Genomic DNA, 16,082 nt, shown 5'->3' on the forward strand with positions numbered 1-16,082 from the left:
AAATCAATGTTAAACATTCATAAATACCGCATTACAAACCATGTGGAATACAGCGTACCCCACTTTACGATATTAATCAGTTCCAGAGACTCCATCATATCGTTAAAATACCATAATGTGAATCCACTAACACATTATTTTTTGGTAATTTGTTTCAAGATCTCAGAAGTTGAAATTTTCGCTGTATAACTAAGCTATTTATCTCTGTAAAATGTCATTTTTAAGGTCACAAGCTGACCTTAAGGCATATAAAAGGTTGTGAACGTGGTTTGTAAAATGTATTAGTTACCAATTCAAATCATTAAAATGTACTATACTTTCATTGTTATCATATGTTCCGTTATAAGAATCAATTTTAAACACCTTTATGATATTTTTCTAAAGCACATTTCTGGAGGTCACGACCATAAAACAATAAAAACAATTTGCACTTTCCGGTTTATTGGGCTTTTCTGTTACTGCAAGCATTTATAAACAGGTAGTAAACTCGATCTTCTTGCATATGTGAAAATACCGATAGATGGAATTCTGTGGTTTTTTTACATTATGGTGAAATGTGTTTCCCCTTTACTGACATCTTCAATTGTATAAAAAACAAATAAATTTTCAGACTCTTCTCTTCATTCCTTTTTTTAAGCTTCATAAACTTGTTACTCTATGCGAATCGTGTTAGTTGCAATTTGTGTGTGCCGTTAAAAATGCTTATGCATGCAATCGTGAAATTTATAATTAAAAAGAGAAGATTATCTTGGAAACAAATGCCTCTTGAAACATTTCTGAAGAAGACGACTCCTTGTGCAACAAACCAATGAGTGCCGAGCCAATAAGGAGTGATCAACGAGTGTGCATTTAGTTGATGATGACGAAGAATAAACATTCTTTAACATTTGTAAGTCGTAAATAATTTCTCTATTATTATAATTTGCTTGATTTTACATGCTGTGTTTTCATTTCTTTCAATAAATTAATCATTGTCTAAACATAGACTAATTAGCTAACTAATTTCATTGTTGACAACGTGACCCCTATTTTTAACCTTATGTCTATGGGAAATAAATTCCCGCTTTAGGAGCGCACGCTAGGAACAAATTAACTTGTAAAGTCGAAAACTACCTGTATCTCAAGCAGCAGTACTGAACGGAAAGGTTATTTTTATTATGTTATTTGGTTTTTTTTTTAGGAGCAGTAGCAACTAAGAGAAGAGAAGATGTTTTTTTTTTAGGAGCAGTAGCAACTAAGGCCATATTGCTCCGGGAATATGCGGTGGTCATTCCCTTGACCTTTCTGAATCCTCCGTATTTGGTAGTGAAGGGCTCAAACCCCGGTCTAATCAAGAAGCGTGTGCTACGGACTGCTGCTCCTTCCCACCTGGCTACGGAGGCACCCTACCGAACAGCAAGAAATGAATACACAGCCCTGATTAAACAAAGGAAGAAGTGCTGCTGGAGCACCTAATCTCTACAGTTGGAAATTCTGCTCCATGGGGAGTGGTCTACAGTGTGATCACAAACAAACTCCCCAGGGGAGAAGTCATCCCAGCCACCAAGACCCCACAAAGCACGTATACAAAGACATGGTCCGAATCTATTGCATCAGCCATTTCTATAAATACAGCATTGGAAGGGTTTACATGTTTATTAGTATCTTGTTTTGCAGAGGTGTAAGCATGGCTCCATATGTTCAGTTGACACCAAGAAAAAAGTGCAGCTGTTGCTCTGTCCCAGGAAGGGCTTTCTATGTGGTGCTATTGCTGATAAAATAGGCTGCCACCAGTCAATAGTATCCTGGGTGCCGAAATTAAAACGTGAAACCGGTGATGTGAAGAGAAGACTTGGATCAGGCTGTAAAAGAGTGACTACGCCTTCCCAAGATCAATATTTGAAATGGCTATGCCTTCGTAATCACCATGTTAGTGCTCCTGATCTAAAACTGGACTTTGAGATGGCCTCTGGTGTTGAAACAATTGCACGAACTATCCAAAGACAGCTTTCGGAATGTGGTCTGCATGCCTATCGGTCCAAGATGAAGTCTTTGTTGATCCAACAAAGGAGAAGGAAGTGACTTACTTGGGCTAAAACACATGTTTCATGGACAAAAGAGCAATGGAACATTGTCATCCTTTCTGATGAATCAAAATTGAAACCTGTATGGCTCGGACTGGAAGTGATATGTCAGAAGACAAAAATCGGAGGTATACCATCATGACTGCATTGCACCGACTGTAAAGTTCCCTGCTGGTCAGATGGTCTGGGGATGCATAACAAGCAAAGGGGGTGGGACAAATTAAGTTGATTAACGGAGCAGTGAATGCAGAAACCTACACTGCCATCTTGGAGGAGTGCCTGAAACCCATTATTAAGGATCACCACACAGATGTCTAAGTCCAAAACTGCATTTTTCAACAGGACTCAGCACCTTGCCACACAGCTAAATTGGTTAAGTTTTATGCTATTTAGATTTAATGATGAATTTGTCTTCTTGTCTCACAAGGTTTATTTTGTTGTTCCTCCTTGAGCAGCAGCTCGAAGAGGAACTGGTAAAACCTATCCAATCACCTGTTCCACATATGGAGAAGTTGTGCTAGTCAAGAGTGAGCAGATCAAGGCGTATTCCCAATGGGCTCTGGCCCACCTTCTACTGCAGTGGTGTCCAAAAAATTCAAAGTTAGATTTCTTTAGTGTGCTACATTTTCCATATCTTGTTGCATGTAAAAGTAAAATTGAAAATATTCGAAAAATTTATTAAGTACAATACACAATTACATTTACTGAACAAAACATTTAATGAGAATTTTTTTGATAATTAACAAAATTTAAAATGCTGTTTTAGTTCACTTTCCTCGCGGGCCGTAGGGTGGACACCACTGTGAATCAACTGTAAGCTCCCTGTTTGAGAATTAGAAAAGTGATTTTCTTTTACCTCAACAAATAATCATCTATTATTTTGCGGAAGTGCGTTATCCACATTTCGGTAAATTTTCCCTATCTCTGTTCACAGTACCTGAATATCCGAATGACACTGAAATTTTGGATAGTTTCAAAAAAAATCAAATTTAAGAACTAGTGAAAATACCGATGACGAGAGAAGGAAAACGAGGACAACGAAGGTATTAATTCTTCTAAACATGAATTGATAGCATTTGGTGAAAATGAAGTTAGAAAATTGTCAATTAGGTTACAGTTAAATGAAAGAGATGAAATCTGTGGATACCTAATTGATAAGGTTTTGGAAGAATTGAAGTATTTGATGAATGCTCTGAGTATGATACCAATTTTAAGGAGTGAATGTGAACGACGATTTTCACAAATGAATCTGATCGCCAGCCCAACCAGCGCTTTGTTTATGACAAAAACAGTTTCTTCACTACTGTTTCTTAAAACTGTAGGCCCACCACTGACCCGCTTTGATCCAGCAAAATATGTCGATTCGTGGCTGCTTCAGAAATGTCATTCAGCAATTGACACACAGAGAGGAAAAGAAGTCGGCATAGCGTGTCGGATGAGAACTTAATAAAAATTTGGAATATTCTACAAAAACTTTATTATGAAATTATTTTTACTTATTTTTTATTTTTTACTTATTTTACTCACATTTTGCTTATTTTTTTATATACTTGAATAATAAATTTATGCTTAATAAATTGTGTTAATATACTTAATTTGTAGTTCTTATTCCAAAAACGTTACTACTAAAGTAACAATATCAGGAAAAAAACATTTTAGAGTACTTTTCATATCCTTTTAATTTTCAATTTTTCCTGATAGCAAAGAATGAGTAACGGCACCTATTTTTTTACAAAAAAGCACTGTATATATATATATAAAATCATTTGCTGTCGTCAGATACATAAGTGCAATACCCTGCACTTATGTAAACCCTTCTAGTTTGGTACAACCAAACTAGAAGGGTTTACATAATATAATAATAATAACAAAATAACTGATGATTGTGGCTTTAACAAAAGAATAAAATAAAAATGTAACAAGCTCAATAAAACTGAAGATAACAGGTCTGCAAAAGTCAAAAGGAGAACTTCTATCTTGAAGATACTTTATACCAATGTTGTGTATAAAAATATGTAATGTTGTTATTGTTATTTGGTTTTTAGGAGCATTAGCAACTAAGGCCATATTGCTCCGGGGATATGCGGTGGTCATTCCCTGACCTTTCCGCATCCTCCGTATTTGGTGGTCACGGGCTCGAACCCCGGTCTAATAAAGAAGCGTGTGCTATGCACTGCTGTTCCTGCCCACCTGGCTACGGAGGTGCCCAAAATATGTAATGGAAAAGATTCTGACATATCAAAAGATAATCAAGAAGTAAACCAAATCCACTAGGCATCAGAATGTTGTCTTAAAACATTTATATTTGAACAGAAAAACAGTTTATAAGTGGATGAACCCTATATTTCTGATTCTATATAGCAATTTTCAGCTCCATACGAAAAAAAATATATAATAATAATAATATAAAAATAATACTCATAAAATTTATAAATACAAGCCATGGAGAAATCCACTAGGCTGCAGTAGAAATCAAACTTCAGATTTCTCTCTCTCTCTCTCTCTCTCTCTCTCTCTCTTTTTAAACAAGCAATTATAGAAGTGGAAAAGGTGAACATTCTTAATTATGCCTTTTACTTCAGAACAATGATGTCTAAAGTAATACTGGAAAGACAGGAAGTTTATTTTTATTGCAAATACATTTGGAAATGAAATAAAATAAAATTAACTTACCAAAAACAGATCCTGCATACTGAGGTGCTATATCTTGCGGATTCATGAATACTGCACTACAGTGAAACCCACCTGCTGCAACAACCAATGCCATACACAGGAGTGCACCTGTATAGTTGGTGAAATGACCTATCATGATCAAAATCAGTGCTTTTGAAAACTGACACATTGCCTAAAAAAAAAAAAAAAAAATATATATATATATATATATATATATATATATATTTAGTATCAAAATGGTTAGAGATAGTGCTGTGAAAATCAATGGGTATGTCATTTAGGGTATGGGGAAGCGAGTGGAGAAGGAAAAAAAAATTAGTTCAAATTTCTGCCACCACGGGAGAAAATTAGCACTGTTAAACATGAGATGGAATACTTAATTTAGGATTAAAATTTAATATCAGAACTTAAAAATCTACAGATATTGTTCTATGTGCTTTCTTTCACTTGAGATGACATTCTGAAAATGGAGGACTGCATGCGACACAGTTTTGCGTAGCATCTCATTGGGGATGTTGGATACATGCTTTTTAATACATGCTTTCAAATTGACAAGCATCTGTATGCCACCACAGTAAACTGTCTTTCAGGTATCCTCATAGCCAGAAATCACAGGGATTGAGATCTGCTGATTGGGCTGGCCAGAACTGCGGAAAGTCTCTAGAAATGATGCGATCATTTCCGAATGTTGAACAGAGCAGTTCCTTCACTTGTCGATCAACGTGGGGAGGGGCACCATCTTGCATGAACACTATGGTCTCCAAGCATTGCCTTTCTTGCAGAGTGGGAATAATGTGATCTCTTAGAAGAGCACAGTACTGTGCAGTAGTTACCATACACCTCATGGGGCCACGAAGTGTAAAATCTTCAAAGAAAAATGGTCCAATTATAAACTCTGCTATGAATTTGTAGTGGTCTTTCATGCACAGCAGATGGACAAGAAGTTCCCCATATTTGGCAGTTTTGTGCATTTACAACTCCATGAAGAGTGAAATATGCCTCATCAGACCACAAGATCATTCGAGCCCATGTATCGTCAAATTCCATATGAGCCAGAAATCGTAGAGCAAAGTCTATTCATTATTGCTGATCACAAGACTTTAGTTCTTGCACTACATGAATCTTGTATGGAAACCAGCATAAAATTATTTGAAGCACTTTATGTACAATAAACCAAGGAAGATTCAAGTCTCTTGACACACCCCTAGCAGTGTTTCGCATTCTGGCCATTGCAACTTTCACTTCATCCACTACCTCCATTCCAATATGTGGTCATCCCCTGCCTGAAATTACACCTAACTCCCCAGTTGCTTCAAATTTCTTTATTAGTTTTCAAAACCCCATTGATGTCAAAGGTCCTTTGTGCAAACGTTTAAGTTTCCAATATTCACATAGTGCTGCATTAGCATTACTATTATTCTGGTAGAACAGTTTTACTAAAAGAGTGAAATTGAAATGTATAAAAAAGGAGGGTAAACAATGGATTGACCTACAAAAATTGGAGAACAAAGATATTAAAAAGAAGATTGGAGACTTGTTAGTGAAGGAACTAAATTATAGCTTTCCAAATGATACAGATGAAAGATGGAGATCAATTAAAAATACTGTGTTTAAAGTGGCAGATCATCTGAACCTCTAAAATCAAAACAGAAGTGGATGACAAATGATATTCTAGCACTGATGGAAAAGAGAAGGCAGAACAAAAACAACCCAACAGAATACAAAAATATTAGAACAAAATTAGGAAGAAAATAAATTAAGCAAAAGAAACCTGGATGAGGTCCAAATGTGAAGAAATTGAGAAACCTTACATGACCCATTCAACAAGCATAAATAAAGTCTTGAAAGAGGCATTAGGATTACACTACAAAACTTGTAGGGAAATACTAAAAAAGAAGAATGGAAGGTTTCAATTGAAGAAAAGCTTGAGTGCTGGCAAGGTATATATCAAAGAACTGTTTGACGACAACAGAAATGAAAAGTTTGGCAGATCAGAAAATGTGGAAGGACCGAGTATCATAGAGGAAGAAGTGATCTTAGCTGTTAAATATGCTAAACCCAAAAACGCAAGCTGTCCTGATGAAATTCCAGCAGAACTTATAATTAAGGTGGATGTGTTGGTTAATTTGCTCAAAAAAGGTTTATGACACTAGAGAAATTCCCAGAGAATGGTTGAGTTCGTCGTTCATACTGAAATGTGCAAATGAAAATAGTTGTTATTCTCAATTTAGAACAATTAGTTTGATGAGCCATGCATTGAAGATACTTCTAAGGATTATGCACAATCAAATTTATAAAAGATGTGAGGAAACACTTAGTGATTCTCAATTTGGTTTCCGACAAGGACTGGGTACCAGGGAAGCCCGGTTTGCAGTTTGGACTCTAGTAGAAAGATGTTGAGATATGAACTAAGAGGTATTCATCTGCTTCTTGGATTATTAGAAAGACTCTGATTGGGTAAGACATGACAAACTGTTCCATATCTTAAAAGAAGATTGGAATTGATAGAAAAGACATCAGAATAATGGCGAAATTTGTAGTGGGGACAATCAGCAAAGGTATGCATAGAAGGAGACAAATCGGAAGAGACAGAAATTAAAAGAGAGATTTATCAAGGTTGTATTCTATCACCTATATTGTTCAAAGTGTATGCTGAAGAAATTTTTAGAGGGATGTACAGAAGGGATAAAGATTAATGGCAATACAATACATATGATCCAACATGCAGATAATACTAAATTGCTGGCCAGCTCTGGGAAGGATTTACAAGCATTAATGGACAGTCAGTAGAATAAGTGAAAATTTTGATCTGAAGTTAAATATCAAGAAAACAAAACTTATGGTGATTAGTAAGAAAGAAGTGCAAACAAAAATAACAATCAATAATGAAGAAATTGAAAGGGTTCACTATCTTGGATGAATGCTTAGCAAGAATTGGGACCATTCTATTGAAGTACGCTCAAGAATTGAACAAGCACATACAGCATTCCTTAAAATGAAGAATCTTCTATGCCACAATGATCTTACGCTTCTTTTAGAACAAGAATATTGCAATGTTTTGTCTTTTGTGTCCTCCTTTATGGAGCTGAGGCCAGGACACTGAAAACGAAGACCCAAAATAAGTTAAATGCTTTCGAGATGTGGTGTTATTGATGAATATTAAGAGTGTCATAGACTGATAAGAAAAAGAATGATGAGATCATCAGATGGATGAAGAAAAATCAGCATTAGCATTAGTAGAGGCATTTGATGCAAGAAAGCAAGCTTATGCAGCATCAGCCAAAAAATAAAAAATAAAAAAATAAATAAATAAAAAATAAAAAAATAAAAAAAATAAAATAAAAAATAACCACTTCCACTTCACCCCTCTGTTCGTTCGAAATACCTGTCCAGCTGAGCCTTAAACTTATTTAGGCTATCAACTTCCACGACAAGGAATGGAAGTCTATTCCACCAACCAACCACCCGCTGGCTAAAGGCAAATTTCCTCACGTCTATCCTACATCTGTCTTTTCTCAATTTGAATTTATGCCCTCTCAGGTGATTGTTCTGAGCAAGAGGAAGAATCCCATCAGCATTGAGCATGCTCAAACCATTCAAGGCTTTATACACCTCTATCAGATCACCTCGCCGGTGCCTAGTCTCCAGATACTGTAATTTGCAAAACTTAAGCCTTTCTTCGTAAGAGCACCCCTTTGTTCCATTCACTAATCTTGTTGCCCTTCTCTGTACTCATTCCAGCATCTCTACATCCTTCTTGAAATGAGGCCTCCAGACCTGTTTACAGTACTCTAGGTGTGGTCTGACCATTGCCTTATACAAGGGAATAATCACCTCCTTATCCCTGCTAGAAAAATTCCTATATATCATCGACAATACACCATGAGCTACTCTTGCAGCCCATCTGCACTGCTCAGAAAACTTCATATCTGCCTGCACAACCACCACCAGGTCCCTTTCATTCTCTACCACTGTCAGTATAGTACCACAGAGTTGAAACGTTGCTCTGGGGTTGCTGTTTCCCATATGTAGTACTTTACATTTGTCAATGTTAAACTTCATTTGCCACCTCGAAGCCCATCTGCTCAACCTTTCCAGATCCTGTTGCAGTAGCATAGTGTCACTGCAACATAAACATAAACACCATTAAGGAACTAAAATATTTAGGACATATGATAAGGAATGACAAATATAAGATATTGCAACTGATAATCCAGGGCAAAATCAATGGAAAAAGAAGGAAATCTTGGTTGGCAAACCTCAGAATAATGAGAGATTTTTTAGGGCTTCTACTTCACGTTCGTCCATTGCAAAGGTGAAAGCCAACCTCTGCAAAGAGAAGGCACACTGAAGAACAACTCTTAACAGGGAGCTAAATGATTTTATAATAACTGAAAGGAAAGAGGAGCAGAAATTGTGAAATTAAACATAAGAAAGGTACCCAGAGTGGATGGGATCCTATAGCCATAATTATAAGAGCATCCTTGAATTCAGGTGAAGTCCTTCTGTTCCAGGGAAAACAATGGAGTTACTGGTTAAAGAAGCATTGCAGGATCATCTAGAGACGACTGCAGTTATAGTTCAGACACAGAATGGATTTCTAAAGGGGAAGAAATCATGCCTGACCAATTTGATTGGATACTATTACGATGTGGTCACAAAGGAACTGGATGCAAAAAATAATTTTGATATCATACTCAAACTTCAGGAAAGCTTTTAATACTGTTGCACATAAAAGAGTGCTGTACAAATTGGAGCAGTATGGCATTAAGGGCAAGTTGCTGCTATAGATAAAGGGATGGTTGAGTGGGTGAAGAAGACAGAGTGATAATCAATGGACACTGCTCTTCATGGAATAATGTTATTAGTAGAGTGCCCCATGGTTCAGTGTTTGGACCATTGGGGTGGTCCAATGCCTATAGGCTACCTACCAAGTTTGCAGTTAACAAGTTAAGTTTGTTTGGACCATTGTTGTTTTCTATATTTAACAATGATATTGATGAAGGTATATCAGGCTTGTTAATGACAGTTAATGATGGTATGCTGCTACAACAGGATCTGGAAAAGTAGGGTAGGTAGGTGGACTGAGAGGTGGCAACTGAAGTTTAACATCAACAAATGCAAAGTACTGCATATGGGTAGCAGTAACCGCAGAGTAATGAACCAACTGTACTCAGGGTAGTAGAGAATGGAAAAGACCTGGGGATAATCGTGCAATCAGATATGAAGTTTTCTGAGCAGTGCAGAGGGGTGGCCAGAGCAGCTCATGGGTCTTGTCAATGATAAACAGCAGGGGTGGCCAACTTAATTTGTGATGTGATCTATTTTTTTTTCTTCAAAATGTGCCGCGATCTACCATCTCAAGAATTTCATTGCACATGGTTAAAAAAGTTAATCAACACATATTGATTGTTTATAAATTTGAAAATTAAATACAATTCAGAATTCTTATTTTAAATTCATATGTATTTAAATTTTTAATTTATGTGACATCATGTTATCTGCCAAGCTTTTGAAATTGGGGATATACTGTGATAAGGCCAACTGCAATGAATCTTCTGTAAGAGTAGAGCAATTCTGTCTTTGTTTGTTTCAAATACGAAAAGGCTGATTCACATAAATATGTGGAACCAAAACAGGAATTTAAAAGTTCGTTGCATTTTTTTACATTTCGGTACTTTTCTTGGCAAATATATTTCCAAAAGTCTTTTTCTGTTGATCTGGCTTTTAGGAAGATATCGTTTCGCAATGTAATAATTTCATTTTCAAAATCTCAGCAATTTTTTCTGCAATTTGTTTTGTATCCAAGTCGACATTAATGCATCAGAAATATATTGAACAATGTCTTCAATTGTTTTAGAATCACTGAATCTGATTTCAAAATCATCCACAACTTTCTCAATTTCAGAAACATATTTCTCACTATTAAATTCAAAAACAGGATATTTTTACAAATGATCTTGCATATTTGCAAAATTATCGAATTTTTTTTTTCTTTGAGATCCTTAGCCATTGCCAAAAATTGATATTTATATGCAGAAATACTACTAATCACGATACCCACATTTTTATTTTTTCCTTTCTGAATTCCAAATTCAGATCACTTAATTTACATGTAAAATCTGCCAAAAAAGCAAGATCACAACCACTATATCTTGCTGCTGATAATCATCTCCCCTCTGATCAACAATTTTTTTAATTTCATTCAGCAAATTCGAAATCTCTGTAGAAACTTACTCCGACTCAGCCACCTCACATCTTTGTGTAATATTAGATCTGGTTCATTTTCATCGAGTTGCATTTTGAAGTCTCCTTTGAAGAGATTATCCTCTGATGTTATTCACGATTTTGAAAGCTACGTCCATAACATTTTTAGTATCTAATCTTTTGCTGGCTAATACTTGTTAGTGGATGATACAGTGGTAACTCAAAAAATCTGGGAATTCATCATCCTTTTGGCACAATGCGATGAATCCGTTAAGTGACCCCGTCATTGCTTTAGCTCAATCTGTTGTTATTGATACGAGCTTAAATAGTAGTAATTTAATTTTTTCAATAAAATTTTTGAATGCGTTAAATATATCACAACCTCTAGTGTTTTTCTTTTAATGAAACCATACCCAACAGTTCTTCTCTAGTGGCAGAATCATCGAAAACCATGAGTAAAAATGAGCAATTGAGCTGTATCACTAATGTCTGTAGATTCATCCAGTTTTAAAGAAAAGGACACAATTAGCATGCAATTGTTCGTTCACATTTTTACTTATTTTTTCGATGTGTCGCATCACAGTATTTCAAGATAATTGCAGATCTTAAAGATAACTTTTATTTTCATTTGTTCTTAAAATTTTCAAAAAAAGAATCTTATTTCAAAAAATATGTCTTTGATGAATTGACCATCAGAAAATTGTTTGCATTTTTTTTGCAAGCAGATGACTCACTTTAAATGATGCTACAGTTATTGCTTTAGACTGTAAATTAGGTGTCCTGAAGAAACTTTGTTGTGCCAATAATCTGGATTTAAGTTCTTTTAATTTATTTTTTCTAGGGTCATTATTAGGTGGAAAATCCGATTGGCATTTACCATGTAGTGTATTAGGCAAACAACCGAATAAACTATATTATTAATTTCATGTGATATGAATATAACAATAACCTTTGTGCAAAAATATTTCATAAAATTTTAAGACATGTGAGTGCTTACTTCAGTATTCACAAGTATTTTTTTTTATTCCAGTGATTCCTTAAAAATCATGTCGAAAAAAAAAGAAAAGTTGATGCTGTGTAGCGTTTTTAATGAGTGGTGGCCAATTAATTACTTTTTTGCACTGCTCAATGACACTTGCACATGTCTTATTTGCAATGAAGCCTTGTCAGTGTTCAAAGAGATTATTGTAAAACATCACTATACCACACGTCACTACACCACAAAACATGCCTGAAATTACGATAAATTTCAAGGAGTTTTGTGGCAGAAAAAACTCCAGGAACTAACCCAAACTTTTCAAAGTCAACAGAAGATTAGAATTTTTACTCATCAAAATTTATCTGCAGTTAGAGCTAGTTTTCAAACCTCCCAAATCATTGCCGAAGAAGGAGGGCCTTTATGGATGGAGAATTTGTAAAATGAATTGCTTGGAAATTGCAGAAGTATGTCGTGAGAAAGTAAAGAATTTTGCATCTGTAAGTTTATCTTCATCAATTGTAATGAGAAGAATTGAAGATTTAGGAGCCAATGTTCAAAATCAACTCATAGAAAAAGTTCATGAATTCGCCCATTTTTCAATAGCAATTGATATGAATGAAGTACAAGCCATACAGTTCAATTACTAATTTATATCTGAGGTGTAAATCAAAATTTTGCAGCAACTGAAGAGCTAGTTACATTAAAAAGCTTGAAATGTACAACAACAGGTGAAAATATAATTTTGAGTGTGTCAGAAGCAATTGACGGCCTCAAGTTGAACTGGGATTTGCTCTCAGCAGTTACAATGGATGGTGCTAAAAATATGGTCGGTAATAAAATTGGGTTCATGGGTCAGCTTCATAAATATCTTGAGAGTAAAAATATTAAAAAACCAATGCCATTTCATTGTATAATTTACCAGCATTCTTTGTGCAGAAAATATTTGGGCGTAGATTCGGTCATGTAAACTGTAATATCAACAGTAAATTTTATTCATAAGATTGGTCTGAATCATTGGAAATTCAAAAAAATTTCTTGAAACAACTGATGCTGAATACAGTGATTTGTTGTAACACATTGAAGTACAATGGTTGAGTTGCAGTAACGTGTTGAGGTGATTTTTTGAACTTAGGATTGAAATAGATCTATTTATGAATGAAAAATTAAAAACTGTTCCGGAACTGTCAGATCTCAAATGGTTGTGGAACCTTTCCTTTTTAACAGATACTTGTGAACATTTGAATTTTCTTAACAAAACTGGAGTTATTTAAAAGTCAACTACTTGGGAATAATTTTTTACATTTTCCATGTTGCAATAATTTATCTAAAAATATGCCTAGTTGCAATTTTTCCATTGAAAATTTTGTTCAAAATGTTAGTTTGTTGCAGGAAAATTTTGCAGCTAGATTTTCTGATTTTAAAAATAATTCAGAGGCTTTTTCAAATTCCGTTTGATGTACCCGTCAACAATGTTGATGAGAATTTACAATTGGAGTTGGTAGATCTTCAATCTAACGATGCACTGAAGACAATATTTAAAAATGAAAATCTAATTCAATTTTATTCAACATTATCTGAGTCAGACTATCCAAAAATTAAAAATTTTGCAAGAAAGGTTACATCAATTTTTGGAAGTACATGTATATGTGAGCAGACCTTTTCAAAAATTAAATATGTAAAATCAAAAATACAATCATGTCTAACTGACCAGTATTTACATGACTTTTTAAGAATTAGAACTAGTACTTTAAAACCCGATATCACAAAACTTAGTTGCACTCTACAACCACATTCATCGCATTAATTATAATTTTGTTGTATTACTAACTGTAATTTTGTGATTAGTACAATAAATAAGTAATAATTAAAATTTGATATAAAAAAACTGGTATATTTTATATTACATATCAATCAATTTATTTCTGAATCTGCAGATATAGGTAGGTATAAAATTTGTTTCTCTGCATAACATTAAAGTTATGAAGAGAATGTAGTTTTCAGTAATTAGGAATTTTCACTGGTCCACCAAATATTTCAAAAATTCATATGTGCCTCACTTCTCTAAAATTCTGGGGATCCCTGCATTAGATAAATGGAAATTTTAAGTTATTATAGTTTAATTTTAATTTTTTGTGTAATGCTATTAGTTTTTTGTTTATTACTTTGATGGATGATGTTATGGATTTGTACAAGTTACTAGAGTTCTTAATAATATCTATATAATATGCTTTATATAAAGCATATTACATGCAGCTTTTCACAGAGCTGCATGTAATAACTGCGTGATTACATGCAGCTTTGTTAAATCAGTGTAATAACAAAGTTATGATGTATTTCTTTAAGTTGTTTATTTATTTAATGTTATGTTGTTTATCATGTCTATTTTGCAAATGGCATATCAGTAACAAATATGGCCATTGTACAGCCTGATATGAAGTTCTCTGAACATTGCACACAGGCTGTTAGGACAGCTCATGTTCTCTCAATGATATAAAGGAATTTTGTCAGTAGGGGACAAGGAAATGATTAGCCCATTGTATAAGACAACTGTCAGGCCACATCTTGAGTGCTATGTACAGGTCTGGAAGAATCATTTTTAAGAATATGGGATTGTTGGAATGGATATAGAGAAGAGCAACAAGATTAGTCAAGGACACAAAACAGTACTCTTACAATGAAAGACTTCAGTTCTGCAAGTTGTAGCACTTGGAAACAAGGCACTTTCAGGAGAGATGATAAAACTGTTTAAGGCTTTAAATGGACTGAGTAAACTGAATGTGGATGGCATCCTAACTCTTTCTCAACCTACATAAGGGGTCAGATGTGTGATAATTTGCTTTCAGTCAGAGAGTAATTGATGTTAGAACTAGAATCATTCTGGTATTGTGCAAGGGGATATATTTTAGTAAATTTAAAGAAGAATTAGACAAATTATTAGAGAGGAGGACAAATAAAGTGTGTAACTTTTTTTAGCTTGTATAAGCTTGCTTCCTTGCATCATTTGCCACTATTAATACTAATTTGAAGGAAGAAAGGGTAGTTAATAAACAGAACCAGGCCACATCTGTTTCAAAATAACCTGAATCAGTTGCAGACATGGTCTAAAAAAATGGCACTTAAAGTTTAATACTTCTAAATGTAGGAGTTTTCATTTGGGGGAACAGAAATCTAGGAGTTACCTATAAGCTAGAATCAGAAGAGTGAAAAGTGGGTTAGGATGAAAAACACTTAGGGAAGAAATAATACAGTTAGATATGATATTTGCCCTGCAATATAGATAGGTGGCTAAGAATGGATATGATGTCTTGTCTATAATTTACAGGACCTCTGCTAGCAGGGAGAAGGAAGTTACTGTGTCTCTTATTATGACTGGTAAGCAGTCTCCTTATGGATATTAATCAATATCCATAAGGAGACTAACTTAGAAGATGAAAATCAATCTGACTGACTTAAGATGACAACCTGATTTGAACAGGAACTCCATCACACACCAATGCCAGAATCAAAATCACCAGAAAAATGATATTAGGTGTTTTAACAGATAACCGGTAGTACAATTATCCATTCTTCCCCTTCATTATACAAATGCATGTGGGAGTAATTGTGCAATACTCATTGACCTGCCACTCCATCACACACCATTGCCAGAAACAACTTTGCCCATATATATTTTCAGATCAAAATCACCAGAAAAATTATATTAGATGTTTTAATGGATAACCGGTAGTACAATTATCCATTCCTCCCATTCTTTATATGCACGCATGTGTGAGTAATTGTGCATTACTTATTGACCTGCCGTAGTGCTTATTTTGGGGAGAAACGGTACCTGACTGTAGTGTATAAGGCCCTGAAGGGGATTAATAAAAAGACAAGAAAGTTATAGTTTAACTGATATGAGAGAAAAGAACCAGGTAGCAGAAGGCTAGATTTTATGAATTTACATTTAGACAGCATGTTATAGATTACAGAATAAGATGGGTGGGCACTCTTTCGTGATAGGAAAGGAATGACACTATGAATGACTGGGAAGATTTTTATTTTATTTTTCTTTTTAGCAGATGCAGAATAAATTATTTCCTTCTAATAATAAAAGTAAACTTTCTATAACACTTTAAAAGACAATTTCTGGAAATCTGGGAAAAGTAAAAAAAAACTTT

General features: G+C 34.6%; 1 protein-coding gene across 4 annotated transcripts in view; it reads right to left on the reverse strand.

The window, feature by feature from the left end:
* The window catches only part of MFS18 (major facilitator superfamily transporter 18), a 299,997-nt gene that overhangs the window by 17,502 nt on the left and 266,413 nt on the right, over positions 1 to 16,082 (reverse strand). For all 4 annotated transcript variants that reach the window (XM_090373372.1, XM_090373373.1, XM_090373374.1 and 1 more), the window contains one exon: positions 4,737 to 4,908. In XM_090373372.1, coding sequence (XP_090229498.1) covers positions 4,737 to 4,908 — 172 coding nt within the window. The remainder of the gene's footprint in view (positions 1 to 4,736; positions 4,909 to 16,082) is intronic.

Source organism: Mastigoproctus giganteus, chromosome 5 (assembly GCF_048544385.1).
Source record: "Mastigoproctus giganteus isolate SK-2022 chromosome 5, ASM4854438v1, whole genome shotgun sequence".
NCBI lineage: Eukaryota > Metazoa > Arthropoda > Arachnida > Uropygi > Thelyphonidae > Mastigoproctus > Mastigoproctus giganteus.